At 37.3% G+C, this 23,912-nt stretch overlaps 1 protein-coding gene across 1 annotated transcript; it reads right to left on the bottom strand.

Moving 5' to 3' along the window:
- Positions 1-1,434: 1,434 nt before the first annotated feature.
- LOC122773059 (junctional adhesion molecule 3B-like) lies at positions 1,435-19,741 on the bottom strand. Its single transcript, XM_044031439.1, has 9 exons — positions 19,142-19,741; positions 8,537-8,608; positions 8,333-8,446; positions 7,945-8,097; positions 6,417-6,619; positions 4,679-4,778; positions 4,001-4,130; positions 2,048-2,099; positions 1,435-1,957 (listed from the first exon to the last, which is right to left on the bottom strand). Exons 1-9 carry the CDS (start codon positions 19,413-19,415, stop codon positions 1,922-1,924), a joined length of 1,134 nt encoding a protein of 377 aa, XP_043887374.1. The 5' UTR covers positions 19,416-19,741; the 3' UTR covers positions 1,435-1,921.
- Positions 19,742-23,912: the final 4,171 nt, after the last annotated feature.

Below are 23,912 nucleotides of genomic sequence, written 5' to 3' on the forward strand. Positions count from 1 at the left end.
AGACATTCATATAATGTATATATTGTGTGACATTGATTTATCCACTTCTAAGCATTTTGTGGAGCATTTTGCCTCAGAAGTATGCACAAAATGGAGCAGATTTAATCTAAAATATGAAAGAAAATGTTTGCAGGAGGTAGAAATATTAGTTAACATTATAGTAAATATAAAAAAGCATTTAATGTAGTTCAGAACCTATGTAAATCTACTCACTACTCACCTTTATTTCATATTTATTGTGAGTATTTCCATCCAAGAATCACTGTTACTTTGCAGATTTACATTTGATGACTGGAATATGATTATTTTTTTGTGTATATTTTTATTAAATTGTCATAAAATACGACACAGCACATGAACTGTATATGTAAACAATCTAAATCTAAACATGTAATGTCAATCGTAATGTCCACTTTGTTAATATACTGCAGTAAAATAGTATGTTTTAGCCTCTGCTGTTAATATTTTTTCACAAAAACCTCAGAATCTCCAAAAACATGTACAGTTCAACTGTATTTAATAGTAACAAAATAACATGAACATGTAGTAGCAGTAATATCAAACGAACAGTTCCTGAGTTCATACACAAATAAAGAATAAACGGTTATCACCGACACTGCAGACACACACACACCCAACAGTAAATACTGTACATTTTATTTTCCAACAGTTTTATCGCCATATGTACATAATAAGGTATGGAGGGCAATGTATGAAAATCAAAAGGTCAAAATATGTATATTTATGTACATTAATACTCAGTAATCAAAAAAACTGGACAATATGTCCAATACTAACAGAATAAGTAAGTACAGAAGGTCACTTATACACAGAAACAGCACTCTGAAAATCATACTCCACCACCGTTATAGTCTGTAATAATTCTGCAGCATAGTGGGATACATGTGTTTGTTTGTTTTCAAACTCAGTGGTTATTCTGTACTCGTAAATACTTGTCTATTGTATGTAAATATAATAAAGGCTAATAAATTGTGCCATGTCAATTAGAGCTAATCACTCTTTTGCAGTCTGCTACTAGTTGTCTGTATAACGACAGTTTCTACAAGAGCAATTTCCTCACCTTTCCCCCCCACGTGCAACAAACTTATGAACAAAAACAACAACATAATAATAACAATAAAAAAACAAAAAAAAATGTCAGTGTACTCGGTAAAAAGATTACGAATTTTAACAAAATTGTCCGGAGAAAATGTGGACAGACTGACGCAGCTTCCAGCTTCTGACACCGTGGAGCAAATATCACAGCTTTGACATAACTGGTGTTCTTAAATAAAAATAAATAATAATATGCTGGAAAATTTGTAAAAAAAAACCCAAACAACTTAATTAAATTAAAATGTAAAATATGGAGGCATGTTACTGCCACTTGGGGGAAAAAAAGGAGGCTCAGTTCATGAGACATAAAGTCATAAATATGAGACATTAAGTCATAAATATGATCTACTAAGTCATAAATATGAGATATTAAGTTATAAATTATAAGATACTATGACTTAGCATTTCATTACCATGACTCAGCGTCTCATAATTGTAAGAGACTATGACTTAGCATTTTATTATCATGACTTAGCGTCTCATAATTATGACTCAGTTGTGCTTGCCTTTTTTTCAGAAAGTGGCAGAAAAAAACTTCCGTAGTAAAAACCAAATGTTTCAAATGGAAATCAATACCAACCAAATACATTTTTTTTTTTATAAATAAAAGAGAAAACTGTGCTACAAAATGATTTTAAAATTACTTTGGCAAGTTGGTTTGCTTTTGATGTGCATCAGAGAATCATGTGCCATGTTACGTCTCATTGTTGCAAGTTTAACCTTAACAGTTTGTGTTTGTTTTTTGCCTCGGTTCCATCTTGTCTCCTCTCTCTCTCTCTCTCTCTCTCGCTCTCTCTCTCGGTCGTCAAATGATGAACGAACTCTTGTGGCGAAAGTGGCCCTGCAAAGAATCAGTATCAATAGAATGAGTCCAACAGTCCTTGTCGTTCGTTCAGAGTAAATAAAACGTGCAAAAATACTGTTTACTCACCTCGTCTGCGTCACCGTAGTCAACACCGTCACGCTGAGCTGGCCAGTTATAACTGAAATAAACATACGTCATAAGTACAGTACTGTGCAGAAGTCTTAGGCCACCATTTGATTTGTTGTTTTAGCAATGCTATAATGACAATAGAGGATAATTATTTTTTATCACTTTACTGGAACACATCCAGAAAATATGTATGCAGTTTTCAAAATCAGAAAAACTCTACATACAGGTGTCAAATATTTAGCGTGATCTACCCTTATACTTGAACAATAACATAGCTCTGTTAATACTGGAGTAGAACCCCAATTAATGTTACTGGTAAATCCTGTGTTTGTCCTACTATTACATTTAAAGAAAAAGTCTATTACGCCAGGTTTATTCAAGACATGCTTGAGCATTACATACACATGTTATATGAGTTAAACTCACTAACATATAAGACCAGCTTTAAGTCGCATCACGTCATTCCAGTTCCAATGATCATAGAATTTGACAGACAGAAAAAAACAACAGAGCTGGTGGTGCCTGAAACTTTCGCACAGTACTGTATATGACAATAAAAACATGTAAAGATATATAATAATATATAATATTACCACAGTAGCTTTAACTTTATATAATATTTAGTGTATTTCACTAATGTTTTCAATATTATATGATGATTATCAAAGCAACAGTGTTCAAAACCAGGAAAAGTCACCACAGGCACTTCACCCTTTCAGTTTTTAATATTTTTCTTCATGCAAATTGTTGAAAAATGGTTGCGCATTTTTGAGTGTTCTAAATATTTTTCATGTATTTTTTTATTTTTAGTCTATTGTAAACAACTTTATTTAAAATACTCACACTAACACACCTACTGACAAAAATGTCCTCATTGAAACCCATTCAAATCACGCTTTTTGATGAAAAAAACACTTTTTTTAGTAGACGATAAAATGATGGTGCACCATGACAAAAACTTGGCAAATTAAGGGTTAAAAATTTTGAAAATTCATTCATATTTGATATGTACGTAAAGTACTGATGTTGGTTTAAAACAATAATAAAAAACGTAACTTTTTTGAAGGCAAATCTACTAGAGCTGTAAAGTCCCTGTCGACTGGTCGATTAATCAGTCGATTCAAATTCTGATAAGTCGACTTTTTGCCGTTTTAATTTCATACACTCTATGGTTAATTTGATTTCATCTGGAGGAATGTACCAAGTGCTAATGGGGGTGTTTTCAGAGCACCCCTGTTCCACAGATCACAGCGAGTCTTCAGAGAACAGCCCCCATTGTTTTCAGTATTTTGGATTAGCCCAACCCACAGGAGACAGAAAGACTATATATATATATATATGTACATATGTATATGTATATATATATATACATATATATATATATATATATATATATATATATATATATATATATATATACATATATACATATATATATGTATATATATATATATATATTTTGAGCTACAGTCAGTCCTCCCCTAACATCCATGTCAAAGACATCGGCAGCGTGGCAGCATTTTACAAAAGTAGATGGCGATAAAAAAAGTCAAAAGCAAAGTTTGCCAGCAACAGTTTGCGTATCATAGTTTGACTACAAACATATCATATAAAAACGGTAAGCTAACTTGTCAAATTATCTAAATAATCCTCAACAGATGATATCGCGCTGATAGTATATTTTCAGAAATCGTGCGTTATGATATTGCGCAGATGCACAAGATGCAAAACGCTTTCAGAGCCGTCAGCCGAAAGCGTAGTCGATTTTGAGTCGAAATTTCAGGGCTTCAGTCGACCATGAATTTCTTTGGTTGATTACAGCCCTAAAATCACAATATGATGACCATACGTTGTCTCATGATATAATTTCTTCAAATAAAACAGGTTTGTTTCTGTTGGAAGTGAGTGTGACGTTAAAAAACACACAGTGTGGTTTTTATTTGTACTCACTTGTTGTCGTTGTGACCTTTTTTGTGGAAGCATCCACGTCTGAGGTAATGACAAATGGACGCGGTCACACAGAAGAAAACGATCACCGCGCCAAAGCACTTGAGGAAAATCCCGAGGATGTCGACGTCATCTGCAGCAGAACAGAGATTACAGATTATCTCATATCAGATTTAAACAGCGGGGGGGGGGGTTTAGAGCCTTTGAGTTAAGAGTTTTAACATGTGATCTTTCAAAAATGTATTCTTTATGTAAGTGAGAGTGAAAGTGAGTGAGTGAATAAGTGAGAGTGTAAGTGAGTGATTGTGTAAGTCAGTGAGTGAGTGAGTGAGAGTGTAAGTGAGTGAGTGAAAACGGGTGAAAACTGTAGTGTAAAGTAGCTCATCAAAACTAGAAAAGCTCTATATAAATACAGACCATAATACCAACTCTTCTTCTGATTGTATTTGGTAGTAACGAGTGACAAAGACAGTTAGAGGGAATGTATTATTATGTATTAAGTATTTGTACTTTGTTACATTACAACACTGGTAAAAATATATAATAGTACATAATATTACTTCAGTAGCTGTAACCGAAGCTCTGAAATATGCAATGTCTGTCTCCTTCATGTAAAATTTTCACTATTGGTTTCTGGGTTCATGTTTTCACAGAACATTGACACAAACACACGTCACTCACAGACTTCCATGGTTTGCGGCGGACACTGTGCGTGTCCCGCGTCGTTCTTGGCCTGGCAGTAATACTCTCCCGCGTCCTCCTTCCTCACCCGACGAAATTTCTGAGTAAGACAAGTTCCAGAGGGTTGAACAATGTGTTTTTTATGTCCATTCTATGACATGGACCTGAAATGTATTCAATAATACAGTTGTATTGTCTTACAGATGTAAGACATACACTGCCTGGACACTGTTTTCCTAAAGCTACATAAAGAGTCTGTCATTTCACAATTAACTATAATAATAAACAAATCCATAAATTAAGGTATCTTTCCCAGTATTTTTAAAACAGCTATAGTAACTCCAGTCCATAAATCTGGTGATGCACAGGAGGTCAGTAACTATCGCCCCATTAGCATACTCCCAACAGCCTCAAAGGTCATGGAAAAGGCAATGGCGGAACAACTCATTTGCCCATCTTGAATCCAAGGCACTTTTACATCCCCTGCAGTTTGGTTTCAAGAAAAAACATTCCACTGACACAGCCTGCTGCTACAGTACCTCCTTGAGGACATTAAAACCAACTTAGACCAGGGAGGAGTGGTTGGTGCAGTCTTCCTAGACCTGCGTAAGGCCTTTGATACTGTCAATCATAACAAACTGCTTCACAAACTTGTTAATTATACTCTCTCGTCACACACCCAAAACTGGATCAAATCATAGTGGCCGTCACCAGTGTGTACATGTAAACAATATAGTTTCACCATTTAAAGCATGCACACTGGGAGTACCACAAGGATCAATTCTGGGGCCATTACTTTTTAGCATATACATAAATGACCTGCCCTCCGTGTGTGATGATGTCAGCATAACAATGTATGCAGACGACACTGTCATATATACTCATGGTAAGAGTGCTACAGAGGTTGCCAAGGATCTAACTAAATCAATGCAAAAGGTTGCTCTCTGGTTACAAGTCTCATGCCTCACCTTAAACCTAGAAGAAAACTGTAACCATGTTTTGATTATTTATTATTACACATTTTTTGTATTGTATTACAAGCTGGTCTCAAGCAAACAAAACCGTTCTAAAACCACTTGAACCGCCCTCAAAATCCATGATAAAAAGCCACGTCACTGTCAGATACTAAACAAATAAATACAAATTATTCATAATGCTGTAGCTCCCCCTTTGAAAAGGTATGTTACTTTCTGTATCTAGGGGTGAGAGTGTAGTGTAGCCCAATGCAAATTTGTATTTGGAAAGTCATCTTTTTCCTGTATAGCCATGACTCAATTGAATACTCTGCCATCAGACATTATTTCATGTAGAAGTCCCCACACCTTCTCACATCTTGCTAAGCGTTGGCTACTGTCAGGACAGGAGTGTACACATCTAAGAATTGTGTGTATGTGTGTGTGTGTGGTGGGGGGCAGTTTAGCCTTAAATCTTAGTGGTCATGTTGAATCTGCTTCCACGTCCTTTGTTCTGTAATTTTATGTTGTTGTTGTTATTATTGTATGTTGTTTTTATGTACTATTCAATCAACCTGACCTGGGACTACAGGTGGACAACCTGGCACAATGCATATTCTCTTGTTGTACAAGATTAATGTTTGATTGTGCATTGTCACGGTCTTGAAAAATAAATTACATTACATTACATTACATATAATGAGATGTCAGCTAACACGCTACAATGACTAAAACAGTAGCTGAAATAAGCTGCTACGATCAAAGTCGTTGCTGTCCCTTCTTACCAGACCTCCAGTGTCGGGGTTGATGGTGTACGAGGAGTTGACGAACTTGGGGCTGTTTTTAGGATCCTGAGGAAGCTCCTCGTTGTTGTGGAACCAGCGGTACAGAGGAGCGGGGAAACCCTCGTTCTCCAGACATCGCAGCTCCGTCGTCGTTCCCACGGTGACAGATTCTGGAATGCTGCACCGAGGCACCACCGGTTTCACTGCAAGACGGGGAAAAAAAAACCCGATTTTCAATGTTCATTTATTTCTCTACAAATTTCAGAGCCTCAGTAGGAACTATTTCTGAATTTCTAATGTGTACAAGACAAGGCTACAGCTAACTGTTAGCTGACTTAAAAAACTCCCAAAGCTGACACCATCACAAATTCATAGACACTGAAATAAAAACATCAAGAAAAAGTCCCACAATTTGCTGAAGATTTAGTCAGGAAACCAAAAAGACCGTTAGCTAAATTTAGGAAGTGACAAATCAACTTAAATGTCACTTTTAAAAATGAAGTGCTTCAGTAAAACCAGTAAAATTAATAGGACAGGAAAAAGGGAACACAATAAAAGAAATATTAATATATTATTTAATAAATGTGAAGGTTTTTAAGTGATCATCTTTTTTTAAAGTTTCACTGAATGATCTAATAAACTGTGAAGAGAAATTTCAAGGACAAAGACATGAAAAGGATAGTTTTTAAAAGTGGTGGTGAGGTGATTATACATCAGTCAGTGTTTTACACACAGATGAGGCAAATTCATTCACTTATACTTTTTTATCCCCTTAGGGAAATTATTTATCTGCATTTGACCCATCCTAGAATTAGGAGCAGTGGGCAGCTGAGCACACTGAGTAGCAGCGTACCCCAGCCCTTTTGACCTGGTGGGGACTTGAACCGGCAACCCTCCAGTTACAAGCCAAGTTCCCTTTCCACTTGGCCACGGGCTAGTCTGGTAGGCAATACAATTACTGGCCGTATTATTATCATTATTAGTACGAATATCATCATTATCATTTTTTATTATATTAAAACAACAATAAACAGACTGATGAAATTCTGAAGAAATAATTATGACAAATGGGAGTTTTTGACATTTCCGTTTATAGCTCTGTTAAAGACGTCAGTATTGCTTTGTTAAAATGTCATGTTACAGTTCTTTGTGTCGTTTGTAAACGTGAGGGTTCTGTTTGGTTGTAGTTAGTGTAGTTGGGTTGAAATCTGGATCTTAATTGTAACACTGTATAAATAGCTAGCTAGCAACTCAAAAATATTGCATCTAAATTCTCAAATATTTATTCTATAATAAGAAGACATTTGTGTACATTTTTGATATCTGACGTGCAGTTTAATTTTCTGTCCTGTTGCTGCTCCCACAAGAAAGTAAATGTCGCTGTGTGTTTGAACTCATAAGAACGTTTGAACCATCAGCTATGACTGTACTGCAGAGTGACACCGTGTGTTCCACACATGAATGTAAATGAACTATAGATGTGGTGCACCCCGTCATAAGTGGGGTTTTTTTCTCCCGCCCATTGTACCTCTCACTGCAAGACTAATAAGAATCTCATCAAAGTCCCTTTGATCATCAATGGCGGCCACCTCGCAGCGATACTCCGCCGTGTCAGAGCGAGTGGTGTTGAAGATCATGATGTTGGCCGGTTCTCTGAGCTGAGCTCTGTGCTCCAGGTCGCCTTCACACACAGAGAGAGAGAGAGAGGGTGAACACTTTACAATTGCTCATTGAAACGCACAACATCACTTCACAGAGCAAAAACAGAACATGGTGCCAACGTCTTTCAAGGAAGCATTCATTCCTTCATTCATTCATTCATTGAGCTGAGGTTTGATTCCTGAGAGGCTGCTTTTAAATTCTGTGGTCCGCTGATTTTCAAAGAGAGAGAGAGAGAGTTTTCAAAAGAGTTTTACCTGATATCTTGTTTTGAAAGTAAACATAACTGGGAACGCCGTTTTTGATCTTTTTCCATTCAATCCTCGGGTTGTTTGTAGAAATGGACTCTATTAAACAGGTCAACTCGATGGCTGTGAAAGGAAAGGCATATGAAAATGAGAAGCAACATCAAAGATCGACATTGGTTAGGTGGCTTTTTTCAGGAGGTTCCTGAAACTTACGCTCAAACTCATTCGCCCACACAATCTTGTCCGTGGTCCGAAGCGTCACCCCGACTGACGATGGGATTTGGCCTGTGGAGAGAGCAGAAAAAAAGAAGAAAATATGTTTGAGTGAGTCAGCATTTTCCACCTCATTGTTCCTGCTTCCCTTATCATTACATCATTATCTGCAAAGGCAAAATTGCTCTGTTGGCTGTTGTGAGCAAAAAGTTGCGCTCACAGTGCCCTCTCATGAAATACAAGGTAATTACTCAATTAAAACTGCTGATGCATTTCTAGGCTGTACATTTACACGCAGTACAAATTATTATCCAAAAGGGTTCCTATCAATCTTCATTTAGAAAATCCAATATCGATTAAATCTTAAAATATTGGTCATTTCCTGTATCCTCGAATGCACAATTCTCGAAGGACTGCCAGTCACATAAGACGTTTTAAGCTTAGCTAGCTGCTGAGTTTGCAGATTTGCTTGTCATTTAAGTGTACAGCGTAAGTGATAAGTAAAGAGGGTACAGAAACAGGCTAAACTGTGCTCACAGTGCCCTCTGCTGGAAAACCTGGCAATTGTTTCAAACTGTCTGATGCACTTCTAGGCTGTACTGCAGAGATACACTGTATGGTCCAATTAAAAAAGGATTAATGTAACTATTTTGGGGTCATTTTTATTTAACATAAACATTAATATTTTAAATGATGCACGAGGTTAGCGAAAGCGAAAGTTCGTACAATTTGCAGCTTCGTTTCTGTGAAAACACTCAAATCACTCACAGTCGATATGGAAAAAAGTTTACATTTTCTCCATTGTCTTTTTGTGTCAAAATGAAATGCAGTACTCAGCATTGTTTAAAGAAGATAATCATAATAATAATAATAGAATGCTAAATTAGGATAAGACAATGAAAACAGCCAAATCAGTCAAATCAGGCCCTTGTGAATTTAAAATTAAATGATGCAGAATATCACCAGTCATACTCAGCCCTTTACTCCAGTTTTTCATTTGCTATTAAATTTTTTAGCTGATTTCAACACATCATACATCAACACTATTTGGCTTGTTCAGGGCACTCTCACTTAAATTTCACCTTTCTATCTTCTATTTTAAAACCTTTTGAAATATTTCACATTTTCTGCAACTTTTCCCCCATAGGAAATGAATGGAGAGGCCAGATCAACAGCGGGAAACAGCATGAGTGCTCTTTACTCAACCTAATAAATGAATATTGGAGAAAATGTCAGTATGTGTACAGGCAGTTTGAGTCTAATTTCCACAATTGTGTATGAACAATCAGGATTAAATTAAATGAGTGTTTAGATCAATGTGAACATTTATTTATTATTCAGTCGCTGCCCAGCCAGCAGTTTTTATAATCAGTGATTTTACTTAATTCGTGCAAATCTGGAAATAAAAAAGGAAAGTAAGTCTCTAAACGCTAAGTAACCCTGACAGCACTCACAAGCTTTAGCTGACATTATCTACCGGGCATGTTGCCGAGTAAACAGAGTATTAGACAGATAAATATAGAAACTAAGAGTGTGTGAGAGGCCTGGGGTTTCATTTAGGGTAAACATATCCCAACAGTTAAGTCCCGTTTCTGTTTAAGAGGATAAGCACCTGGTGCCAAAATGTGCAGTTTTTAAATGAACATGTGTCCTGCACATTATTGTGTTTTAGCAAAAACGGACTCCAATAATATGTGGACATGTCACTTTATTAGGCACACTGGCTCAACTGCTTGTTATGGTATGTTCCAGTCATAGTTATTAGTTGGAATCCTAGTCGGAGGTTTCAAATGGAATGCCCCCCCTCAAGTTGGATTTACAACTCAGAAAGCCTGACAAGGGATAACAAAATGGCTGCTGCTAACATCAGTAGGAAAAACACTCTGCACTATAACTTCTCTACCGTAACACGGTAGACTCAGAGGTGACGTCACTCCAACGTCGTGAAAATGTTGTGTCAGAATGGAGAAGAAAGTTAATTTAAAAGGTCCAGTGTGTGACAGTTAGTGCCATCTAATGGTGAGAGAGCAGATTGCAACCCTTTCCCAAGCACGTCAGGAGACTACGGTGGCAATACACGTACCAGGAACGATGCATCGTTGGTCTGTCTGCATATGTGTCCTATTTTTATCAACTTCCTGTCTACATTTATTGAGAAATGAATCCGAATTTTTTGTGACGGGTACATGTTTACATGACATATTTATGTAAGACGGTAATAACTATAAGCAGGAAAAGTTCTATACAGATCGAGAAGGTTCTTCTGGATCCAGTGGGTCAAAATGTAAAAGTTTCAGGTGTTGGTATGTAAACAGCCTTGGCCAGGCATTACTTTATCAAAGGTCCTCTGTACCTAATAAAGTGACCAGTGCCTGAATGGCTAATCTTTTGACTTTGACTGCATTTGGGCTGAGACTGTGACTGAAGTTTAAGTGCTGACATTCAGCTTCTCAACTTCTTTTTCTTTGAGGGTGTTACATCAGTGAATACTGAGGAGCCAGCGTAGGAGGCTTTTTCACTCACAGTCCCTCTGTGTGTTGACCTCAGGTCACAGCAGCAGAACAGTGAGCATACAAACACGGCAAAGCAGGATCTTTTCCACTGCCACAGTCACTTCACCTCAGCCACTAAAACCAAGACTAAAGACTGAAAGCTCCTGAAACCACTCAAAACTCTATGTCATATTGTTTAATTTTTAATGAATGTAATCAAATAATCAACCGGATAAATTTATATCGCAATTTTCATATAAAATAGAGTAACTCAAAAAGATACACAGGTACAAACCAAAATAAAAGTTCACAGACGGGCCAGAACCAAAAGGATAATAAATGCTGTAAAATATATAGTTATATCATACAAATAGGTCAGGAAACTAGATAAAGAAATAAAGGTAAACCTATCCTAACCAACCCATCTTCATCGTCATCACAGTATTGAACAATGTTTTTCATGTATCGCATGTTTTCCTGAATTCGTGCAGCACTGGAATCTGATAGTTAATTCTGAATATTTAATTTAGATTAGACAATTTTAATTTTCTCCATTGAAATAACATTAAATGTCATAATCATTTCAGTATTTGGCCTCATGTGCTATTAAATCATTTATTCATGATGTGAGCACTTTTCCTGGTTACAAAGTATATGTGATAGTTTTCGTCCAGTTTTAGTCGTTTCTATATGTGATAGTTTTAGTCCAATTTTAGTCGATGAAAACTCAAAAAAGCTTTAGTTTTAAAAAAGAAAAAGTAGTATAGTCTTTTAACAAATTCATTTTTGTCAATAAGTATTGGAGATTATGCCGACTTCTTCATACAACAGTGTCACACATAAGTTTGACATGAAATTCCCTCCGCTGGTGGTGCGGCGTGACTGATTAGATGGGCTTGGAAGGGCTCGGGGCGAAGGTGGTTTACAGTGAACACCTGCCCGGACCTCGCCACTTCCCGGGGCCACGGACATGTGCACTCACTGCGGCTTCTCCCGCCCGCCTGCTCCTGGCACGACTGTTGATCAGAGCAGACTGTCCTCATTGCACCCCGACAGCGTCGCATCATCAGGGCTTGGAACATGGATCAAGTCATTTTTAGGTTTTGATTGACAGATTACGCGCACAATAAGCAGAAATGTTGTGTACTGAAAAACCACACACTGACATTTACGTCCATTCTCGTCTCGTCAACGAAAACTCACACACGTCTCGTCATGTTTTCGTCGTCAAACATGAGATGTGCATCTCGTCACCGTCTCGTTATCGTCATGAAAAAAAGGGGCGTCAACAAAATAATTTCGGCATCGTCATCGTTGACGAAAACAACACTGTCTAAAACACAACAGAATAAAAGAGGTTTTTTTTTGCTTCAATAAATTGAGACACTAACTTGCACTGAATTTCACTGAAAAAACTATTTATTAAAATCCCCCAAAACAAAACAAAACAAAACAACCTCGGAAGCACAGAAATAACTTAATTTCAAAACATATTTAATCAACGTCATTTTAACCTCGTGACCTCTGGCACAAACCGTACATGACATTTTCTTAGTTGAAATTTCTTGCTTGAGCGAACGCCTTCAAGCTACCAGTGTTTACTTTGTAAATGTCAGATTATAATAGAAAGAGACACAAGTTTCCTACGACAGAATTATTGGATTAACAACAACAACGAATTACTAACAAATTAGCATAAATGTGAGCATTACAATTTATACTCCATTGAAAACACGGAGGATAAATGAGCATGTTGCCACCCTGTACTTAAACTATCATGTCTGCCTTTTTCCTCCATGTTGTAATTGCTGGGTTTGGATGGAACTAACAGCAGCTTCACACTGACTAATAAAGACATTCACAGCCTCTGCCTGTGGTTAATATGAAGGGTTTACAATGAAGCTGAAAATAGACAATAATAATCATCTGCACAGGCTCTTTTTAACTAATTAGCAACTGCAACATTCCCCATTCGCCCACTTGGGTGATCTTTTGTCTCCTCCATCCTCAGGTTCTGGGAGTCTGAGGGTTCTGCACAGTATCTTAGGACTGCCTTCTTCTGGACAAAGATCTCAGATGTTCTTCCTGGAATCTGCTGGAGTCAGTTGCTCCCAGTTTGAGGGTTATAGTCTCTCGTGCTCCTATCACCACTGGGCCCACAATTGCCTTTACACCCCACTCTCTAGCTTCTCTTTGGTATTCCCTTGGTATTTCTCAAGCTTCTCGTGTTCCAACAACCACTACAGGCATGCTTCCACCGAGTGGAACGGTTCAGTTTGGTAAAGTAAGGTACCAAAATAACCGTTCCACTCTTTGGCACCTTTCCCTTGGGGTACCAGATTAAAATTGTACGATGCGGTCAGGGTGAAGCTAGACTGGCTGGATGTCCTCCATTATTGTCTGTTGTGTTGCGTTCAATGTCGTTGTTTGTTGTTGTTGCACCTGTATGACGCAACATTACGTGGCACAGGCACAGGTCACACACCGCCTACCAAGTAAAGGTTCTGTTCTGTTCTGTCGAAACACAAGCCTGACTCGGCTTTACCATTCCAAACTGTAATATACTGTACCAAACCGATAAGTACCATGATGGAAACATAGCATATGTCCGGCTGGTTAGCCAGCACCAGTTTGTCTGTCTGCATCTGGAAGTCCCACAGGATCTTAGCTCTGTAGTTCTCAACCTCCTTTGTAGACGTCTACCATCTTGATCCTGGGACCTCCAGTCCAAACTTGGGAGTAGCAGCACTTGGTACTGTTGTGCCATTCCATGTATGCCTACCTAACCCGGCTGTCTTTTTTACAAGTTTGTAAACAGGTGTAAAGGACATTATTCCAGACCTGCAGTATCCTGACATCACATAAAGTTTACAAGAGCCTGGAGTGAAACAAATGGTCTCAATCTGGCTTTGTGACAAACATTTAACTCTGGAGTCTACCTACTAAAGATAGAGTTGTTGCCATTGCAAGGGTAAGCATAGCATGAGCATAATGTTGCGTAACGTTAGCATTAGCAACAGGCAGTATAACGTTCCTGTGCAGACAAGCTCTTGGTAAATCTAGTCTGAGTCCATGATTTACCAATGGCTAACCATGGAATCTGTTGCTTTTGGGTTCCCATCGTTGCATCTTCTTCTGCTACCTCAAAAAAGAGTGTAGTCGCTAATGATAGAGCGATACCAGCTCGGACGTCGCCCCCAGGGTCAACAAGGACTTTGATGGAAACAGCCTTGTTAGCATACGACTGACCCTGAGTCATGCAACGTGACTCTGGGCCACCGTGACCGAAACATAAAGCGGACACTTACAGCCTGAAAGTAAATGTGTGTCCGGTCACATGAGCACAGCTGCAGACGCTGCTGAGATCTGACTCCCAGGTCTCTGCTGCTGACTTTCCCACTCTGTCCACGGCGAGCTATTTTTACCCCGACTGTGACTGGACGTCCTGGGAGACACAAGAAGTGCTTGTCCAACAAAAAAAAAAATATAGATACAAAAACAAAAACTCTCCCTCAAACAGAGGGCTGAAGCGAAGGAGGGCCTGTTTTGTGGGGACAAAATAAAAAACCTTTCAAAAAAACTGAGTGTCTTATTCCAAAAACCAACAAATACACATTAAAAACTCATTATTTCAGTGGATTACAACATGGCAGAGTTAACGCATCACACAGACCATTTGTTTTTATGAAGCTCTCTGGAACACTGATAAAAAAGGGCCTTGGAGGCGACCTTTGGCACAGATCGCCTCTTCCATGTCCGTTAGTCCAAAAACGTCCAACAGATACTTTCCCTCTCTTTATTTCTGCAGCACATTATAGATTATACATTGTGTAGGTTACTGAAGGTTAATGGGAAATCCAAAAATTAGGATGCAACTCATTAATAACGCAGAATAAGCTCGTATGATCATAACACTGGCCAAAATCACTGGATCAGATAAAAAAAAGGTTAAATCTGATGCGATCCATAAAACCATAAAACGGTTGTTTGTTTAAAAGAAGTAAAACACTGTACTGTATTTTATCAATATATGTATAAGTAGAAATACATTTTCTTGTTTCTGTGATTTTTTAGCTTCTTAAATGTGAATGTTTTCTAATTTCTTTTTAAATGTGAATATTTTCTAGTTTCTGTGAATTTTCATCTTCTTAAATGTGAATGTTTTCTAATTTCTGTGATTTTCCAGCTTCTTAAATGTTAATATGTTCTAGTTTCTGTGATTTTTCAGCTTCTTAAATGTGAATATTTTCTAGTTTCTGTGAATTTTCAGCTTCTAAAATGTAAATGTTTTCCAATTTCTGTGATTTTTCAGCTTCTTAAATGTGAATATTTTATAGTTGCTGTGATTTTTCAGCTTCTTAAATGTGAATATTTTCTAGTTTCTGTGAATTTTCAGCTTCTTAAATGTGAATGTTTTCTAATTTCTGTGATTTTCCAGCTTCTTAAATGTGAATATGTTCTAGTTTCTGTGATTTTTCAGCTTCATAAATGTGAATATTTTCTAGTTTCTGTGAATTTTCAGCTACTTAAATGTGAATATATTCTAGTTCCTATGATTTTTCAGCTTCTTAAATGTGAATATTTTATAGTTGCTGTGATTTTTCAGCTTCTTAAATGTGAATATTTTATAGTTGCTGTGATTTTTCAGCTTCTTAAATGTGAAAAATCATTAAAACTGAATAATTTTTTAAATATAAGATTGTGGAAATTTGAGAACGTCATCATTTCCAGGTTTGAAGAAACACCGATTAACTTTTTTCAAAACTTTCTGATATTTTACAGACCAAACAAATAGTTAATTTATCGAGAAAAGAATCAACAGATTAATTGATTATGGAAATAAGTGAAGACTGTCAAGTGAACCATTGGACAGTTAGAAGATGTTATGTTTTGGTAAATGCCGCATATTGTCATGGTTCATGCCATTACCTTTAGTAAACAGTTTTTTTTGTGCAATTTTGTGTTTTCTGTCAAGCTACAGGGATTTCTGAAATCCAAGGCTATGAAAACCTTTTTTTTTTTTTTTTTAAGTAATTATATGCTCATACCAATATACATTAAGTTAATATCTGCCAGTATAGTCTCTGTTACAAATGTTACAAACTGGACAAACAAAAAAGTAGGTCGTGGGAAAGAATAACTAAACCCGGTCAATTAACAAGACAATGCCCAACTAATTACTCAAACAGGTTTAGAATAAAAGCTATAAGAGTTACTGTATGTGCTCGGTGCCTCAGTGAAACAATGCAGGCTGTAGAGAAGACAATAAAAAAAATAATCTCAGCGCTTATTTCTAATCCCGCACAAACAATACAGGTTTATTATGCACTGTTCTGAGAGAAACACGCTTTCTAAATAGCCCACATTCAACAATCTTCTTCTGGGATAATTGTGAAAACAAACCCCCTCATCCCCTCATCCTGTCATCCTCTCATCCCTGCAACTGAAAGTTGTTGATCCAGTGCGTCTATAAAAAGCCTTTTTCCCAGACATTCCGATGCAAATATGCCGAGGGCAGACTTGGCTGCGCTGGGATTCGCAGAGCGACATGTAATAACAGTTAATCTCTCCAGTAGATTAAACTCACACAGAGAGTCACGTTGTCATGTATAATTAAGGGCAACGTATGGAAGAGAAACATGAAAATGTTGCTTTACCCGTATGGGTTTTTTCTACACAATTGATTATCTGGCCAAAACCTGTCCAACCTTGCACAAAAATAGACAAATTTAGCAAATTTATCATTAAAAAAAGTAACTCAAATTTGCCACAGACTGTTGCTAGTGTCTTAAAACGTCTTCAGAGATTGGTGCTTTTCCACGATACAGTCCCAGCATGTCTCTACTTGGTATAGTATGGTTTTCCATGCGTCGCAAGGCCCCGGCAAAAAAAGCACAAAATGTGCGTCTACTGCCAAATCAAGGATTACCAGACGAAGGTGGAGCCTAACCACCCCTCAGGGCAACTGCCTGGAAGGAGCGCCTACCAGCGGCGAAGTGGCGACAGCTTCTATTCAAATTCTATAATATCCATATGCTTACTCTGGATGAGCTCGCTCATTTATGTAGGGTGCTAAATCGCCAAAATTCCAAATGGCCGACTTCCTGTTGAGTTGAGGCCATGGATACGGTCGACTTTTTGTTCATCTTGGTCTATCACATCTTCCCACCAAGTTTCGGCAAATTTGATGGAACTCAATCTATGCCGAAGTCATAGGGCACTTCCTGTTTCGTGGCGAATGGTCGAAATTAGCCAAAACGCAGAGGGTTGCCATGGCCACGCCAAATCTGCGAAACCTTTCAACAACTGTCAGTACGACAAACATGCTTGGACACCTTAGGGGGCACTATGGAGCCCTTGAGCAACACGGGTCCGGGAACTATGCCAATATCGCATTTTTCGCCAGACCTGACCTCCATGCCAAGTTCCATGAGTTTTCATACATGTCAACCCCCTCAAATATGGCCGCCCCATTAAACCTACGCTTCTTCCGTCGCCTGCTCAGTCATGTGATTCACACAGTAAAAAGACCCGAGTCATGTTAAGCTCACCACCTTACTGATGTGCTCTGTCGTTTGGAGCAGACTCAGTCTTCGCTCCAGCAGTTTCCACTCAGCAGCAGCAGCAGCACAGTGACCTGACTGCACGTTCACAGCAGAGTGGACACAGCACATCCATCACTGTGAAGCTGTTTCAGGACACGTGTCACCTCACACATGTGACCTCACCATGACTGGTGTCCTCGACCTGCTGCGCTGATGACGTCACACCCACCACCAACATCAGTCACCACCTCATCCCCGAAAGGTCAACACACACACACAGGAGCGTTTTTCATCTTCATCTCTTAGACCGGACTGAACCATTCATCATTTTAACATCGCAATTTCAAAGAACAAAAATTACAAAAACTGCAGTGTGGGAAATCCGTAATCCAGCATAACATTTTATTTAGTGACGTCCGACCTCCTTGTTGATCGCGTTCCAGTTGGGTCCATAATTATTTTCAACGTCATTGATTCATAATTCCACAATAAAATTCCAGAGAACTGGACGTATTAATAATGATTTTTAGATTTTATAATTTCATTTGAAAAACGGTTCATTGTTGTAAAAAAAAACAATACTATCAGACAAACAGTGACAAAACGTCAGTGAACGTCTCATCATGAGCCGATATGAATGAATGCATGGGTAAGTGAGTGAGTGAGTGTCTCACAGCAAACATTTATGGCAGGTAAAAAAAACAAACAACGAAATATTAACGCAAAAAAATATGTATGTAAAAAACAATATCTTCAGTGAACGTTTCATCATGAGTGAGTGAGTGAGTGAGTGAACGTCTCATGAAAGTCTTATTTACGGCAGTTATAAAAAACAATTAAATATTTACGCAAAAATATATGTATATAAAAAACTAAATCTGTCAGTGAACGTTTCGTCGTCAGTGAGTGAGTGAGTGTCTTACAGCAAACATTTAAGGCAGGTGTGAAACGAAATATTAACGCAAACATTTACATATAAAAAGAGTCAGTGAACGTCTCATCATGAGCTGCCGTGAATGAGTTGAGGGAGTGAGTTAACGTCTCACAGCAAACATTTACGGCAGGTGTGAAACGAAATATTAACGCAAAATAAAACAATAATATCAGACTGTGATAAAATGAAGCGTCAGTGAACGTCTCATCATGAGCTACTGTGAATGAGTGAGTGAGTGAGTGAGTTAACGTCTCACAGCAAACATTTACGGCAGGTGTGAAACGAAATATTAACGCAAAAATATACATATAAAAAGAGTCAGTGAACGTCTCATTATGAGCTGCCGTGAATGAGTGAGTGATTAAGTGATTGAGTGAGTTAATGAGTTAACGTCTCACAGCAAACATTTACGGCATGTGTGAAACGAAATATTAACGCAAAACAAACAAAATCTCAGTGACGCTTTTACACCCGCGGTAAAAAAAAAAAAAAGAAAAAAGAAAAAACAAACCCACGAAGCTAACGTGGTTAGCATGAAGTGTCAGCTGCTACGCCTCTGATTCGAGGATTTAACGACACCTGCGACACCTTTTTACGGCAAAAAAAATAGTCAAATAAAAGCATTCACACTCACCGAGGCTCGAGCACAGCACGAGACAAGACACGAGCCGCGTCACCGCCATCTTGTAGCGTCTCATCATCTGTGGGTGACAGCGGCAGCAGCAGCGGAACCTCTGCTCCCTCTGCTCTGTGAGAGGAGGAGGAGAGGAGAGGAGAAGAGAGGAGGAGGGAGGACACACTGGAGGCTGTTGCCATCGACCAGTTTCCATAGCAACAGCAACCCAGGAGGATTCCGCCCTCAGCCCTGTCTGACAGGCCCCAGCAGAGCAGCTCCTCCCGTTGGACATGAGAGGTACTGCAGGTCAAAGCTTCTTAACATTTACCTGTTTTGTTTCAAATAAACTTGTAAATCTATTGTTCTAAACCATCAAAAAAAATGTAATCAATTTTTGCATATTTATGAGTTTGTAAACGCAACAAATGGCTTTTCATCACAGTTACTTTCAGCAGCATTGAAAAGGGTTTGTCGTGATCATTATTTATTGATTTATTTCATTGGAATCTTTAGGGGCCATCAATTGATAGATATAACATATGGATAAAGGTAGGTTTAAAGGTAGAAAATCTTATTTTAATCATTCAGTTGTTGAATTACACAGTTTTATACCTGATATCTTCAACAAATAATATTCAACACAAATAAAGGACTAGAATATGGTATAAAACATACTAATTTGCATGAAACTAGAAATTATAGATAAAATACATAATTTCAGTACAATAAACACACAAGAACAGGATGAAAACATACTGATTTGCCTTTATTTGGACGTAAAACTAAAAAATATAGTTAAATTGATAATTTCAGCAGAAATAAACCACTAGAACATGATGTAAAACATACTGATTTGCCTAATATGGGCATAAAACAAAAAATTACTACGAAAATACATAATTTCAGCATAAATAAACTACTAGAATATGGTGCAAAACATACTGATTTTCATTTATATGACAGAAAAACTAAAATTATTAATAAAATAGATAATTTCAGCACAAAAAAGTACAACAACATGATGTGAAACACACTGATTTGCATTTAAATGAAGGAAAATCTAAAATTATAAATAAAATAGGTAATTTAAGTACAAATAAACCTGGCATAAAACAAACGGCTGTAGTTGCCTGTGAGACATCACTGAGGGCAAACACACACTCATGTTAATCTGCACAAGGACATCAGGCATCAGGGAGGAAGATGGATGTTCACACACAGGAAATGCCTGCACATCACTTTTCTGGTCCGTGTGTTCTCTACAACACTGAAACACAAAATCATTGTTATTCTTCACCGGAGAATAAACCCCAACAGGCGTCGTCATGGAAACACCACTGATCCTATAACTGACGTACAAACACAGGAAGATATAAATAAAATAAAATGTAGCACAAATCAGAAGTTTCCTGAACTTCCTTTTCTGAAACTGGATTAATGTTATTTTTTTTTTTTATTTGGATTATAATGCACTGCACTCCTGCTAATAAACAGCAGGGGGCAGTATATAACCAGACATGACTGCAGCTGTCAAGCTGTCACACACATACATATTCATCCACATCATAGCACCATTTTGTGTCAATTTATGGAACTACAGTATATATCATATTATAAGCTGTTTCAAAAGTCCTTAAAGCCACTTAAACATGATATTTTTCATTTTTAAATACATACACACATACGAATCAAAAATAAATACAAAAATAAGAATAATGGGCATGATTCACGCATATTTATCAACAGATTTCTGGCAGCTTCTCTCTTCAGCTGTCGTTTTTCTAAAAAGCCGGAAGATAAGGTGATTAGATAGATAGATAGATAGATAGATAGATAGATAGATAGATAAAGACAGCGATAGATAGCGTAGTAACATAGAGGTTGATAGCATAGCAAGATAGATAAATAGTGTAGAAATATAGCAGTAGATAGCGTAGAAACATTGAGATAGATAGTGTAGAAAAGTGGATAATTAACATATGTAGATAGCATAGATAGATTGATAGCATACTAGATAGCATAGATAGAGATAAAGATAGTGTAGAAAGATGGGTAGATAGCCTAGAAAAATAGATAAATAGCATACAGGTCCATAGCGCAGAAAGATAGCAATAGATAGCGTAGAAACATAGAGATAGATAGCGTAGAAAGATAGCAATGGATAGCGTAGAAACATTGAGATAGATAGTGTAGAAAAATGGATAATTAACATATGTAGATAGCATAGATAGATTGATAGCATACTAGATAGCATAGATAGAGATAAAGATAGTGTAGAAAGATGGGTAGATAGCCTAGAAAAATAGATAAATAGCATACAGGTCCATAGCACAGAAAGATAGCAATAGATAGCGTAGAAACATAGAGATAGATAGCGTAGAAAGATAGCAATGGATAGCGTAGAAACATTGAGATAGATAGTGTAGAAAAATGGATAATTAACATATGTAGATAGCATAGATAGATTGATAGCATACTAGATAGCATAGATAGAGATAAAGATAGTGTAGAAAGATGGGTAGATAGCCTAGAAAAATAGATAAATAGCATACAGGTCCATAGTGCAGAAAGATAGCAATAGATAGCGTAGAAACATAGAGATAGATAGCGTAGAAAGATAGCAATAGATAGCTTAGAAAGATAGCAATAGATAGCGTAGAAAAAATGGATAGATAACATATACAGTAGGTATTATAACAGAGTGATAGCATAATAGATAGCATAGATAGAGAAAGATAGCAATAGATAGTTCAATTTTAGCATAATAGATCGATAGATGCTATAATCTATAATCTAGATGAGATTTGAATGAAACTTAGTCTGATGGTAGATTATCTGATCCTGCATACATACCTAATCTCATTAACCCACACTAATGACTTGGAAGTAAATAAAAAAACTTGTAATGTGCCTTTTTTCTCTTCCATCTCTTCGGAACAGTTATTTAGATTTTAACCTCAGCAGCTTTCAGACGTATTTTTTTCCCCTCTCTCTGCCACTGACGGAAACTCACCAACAGTGACTGATCATCACAGTCACTCGGGCTAAATGATGTGCGATGCTGTGCCAACCAAGAGTCAGGAATTAGCAGCTCGGCTCAATTAACACTGTGGTATTAATAGATTTCACATGTGAACTGAAAGATAACGTGATGCACAGGAGGGGAAAGAAAAATAAATAATGTTTAGTACGGTGTGATTAAAATCAGCAGGTGGCTTTAAATTAAGAACATTTTGGGGCGTGAATTGTTCCACAGTGTGGTCACTGGCTGACTTTTCCCCCTGGAATATTAATGACCGGGTCTGGGTTAATTTAGGAGCACTATTTCTGGAGGTAATGTTCACCTGTAGAGAGAAAGAGAGAGACGTGGGAAACCATGGCAACCGTACACCATTACCTCCAGCTGAAAGGGGGTTCAACAGCAGGATTTAATCGCCTGTGGTGTTGATGCTAAGAGCTAAGACTTTAACAGGAACGGTTGTAGGATATGAAGTCGGGGAAAAACAGCTGTAAAGTTGTGTCCTTAAATTCAACAGTGGACGTCCAATAACTTTTTAAAAATACTTTTATTTCAAGATTTCCAGAACGCATAACCGTGACAGCTAAGCTAACGGTAGATTTTCATAAATACATTTTTAAAAACATTTTTTTTTAACAATTTCTTTTGAAATCACGCGATACACACGTACATTTTAAACTCAAGAAAAAATTACAATTATTAATCACTAACTAAATTATTCGTCGACTATTATCATTGTTGATTTTTCAGTTTTACTGTTTGTTTTTTTTTAACAATTAAAACAAGTTGAAATCCCGCGATACTTGGTCACAAAGGTCTCATGTTTGGTCACGGTTTACTTTGTTAGCGGTGAGAGTCCCCAGAAACGCCACGATAGGATATCGCTAAATACTATATTTATTTGTGAAATTGTACATTGTGATAAACTCACACAACATCTCTCTAGTGAGAGTGAGCACCATCTACTGGACTGAAACGTCAATAAAAAAATCTGTTTTTGGCTCAGCCATAAAAATGTGTTAAAATAATTATATGTTAATAAATTATCACCACTTATATCACGCAATATTTCACCATATCAAATTCTCCCCACCCCTAATTGTCACTGCCAAACAACGGAAAAAAAGTGCGGAAAAAACAACAACCAGTATAGTATTTATTTTTACATGAATAGCTCCAAAACGACTAAAACTAAGTATGACTTAAAAATCCTTGAAACTGACGTCAGTTGTTTTGACAGAAAGATTGCGTAACGATGTTCACTTTTGTCTTCTTTTTATGAACTTAAAAAAACGACAATAAATCAAATGGTTTTAAAACATTGAAAAACATGTGAGGTGTACAGTAATGATGGGGGAGTGAGAGAGCTGATGTTATAAAACACCATAAACAGATATCGGTCGACTGCTCGCTGACTGACTGATGCAACAATCCGCTCAACGTACACATCCATACGTCTGTGTCACTGGAGCATGTGAGTCTGGAAGCTTTTTACACTTCAGGGCAAGAAAGGAACGATGCACTGCAAGAAAGTCATTTCTGGGAAATGAGGATGCTTATTATTTTATAGTTGTCGTAAAAAGAAAAAGAATCTTGACGAGCAAGTTTTGCACTTTTTTCTATTTAGAAAAAATAAGTTTGTAAGTTAATAACTTAATAATAAATATGTTTGTCTTAATAAGATGTTGCAGCTTACTTTAAGCTTAAATTCTGGCCACTTTTGTCAAGTTTTTGGTCTGTTTGCAGTTAGTTTCAAATATTCTAGCCAAG

The sequence above is a fragment of the Solea senegalensis genome, linkage group LG8 (assembly GCF_019176455.1).
Source record: "Solea senegalensis isolate Sse05_10M linkage group LG8, IFAPA_SoseM_1, whole genome shotgun sequence".
NCBI lineage: Eukaryota > Metazoa > Chordata > Actinopteri > Pleuronectiformes > Soleidae > Solea > Solea senegalensis.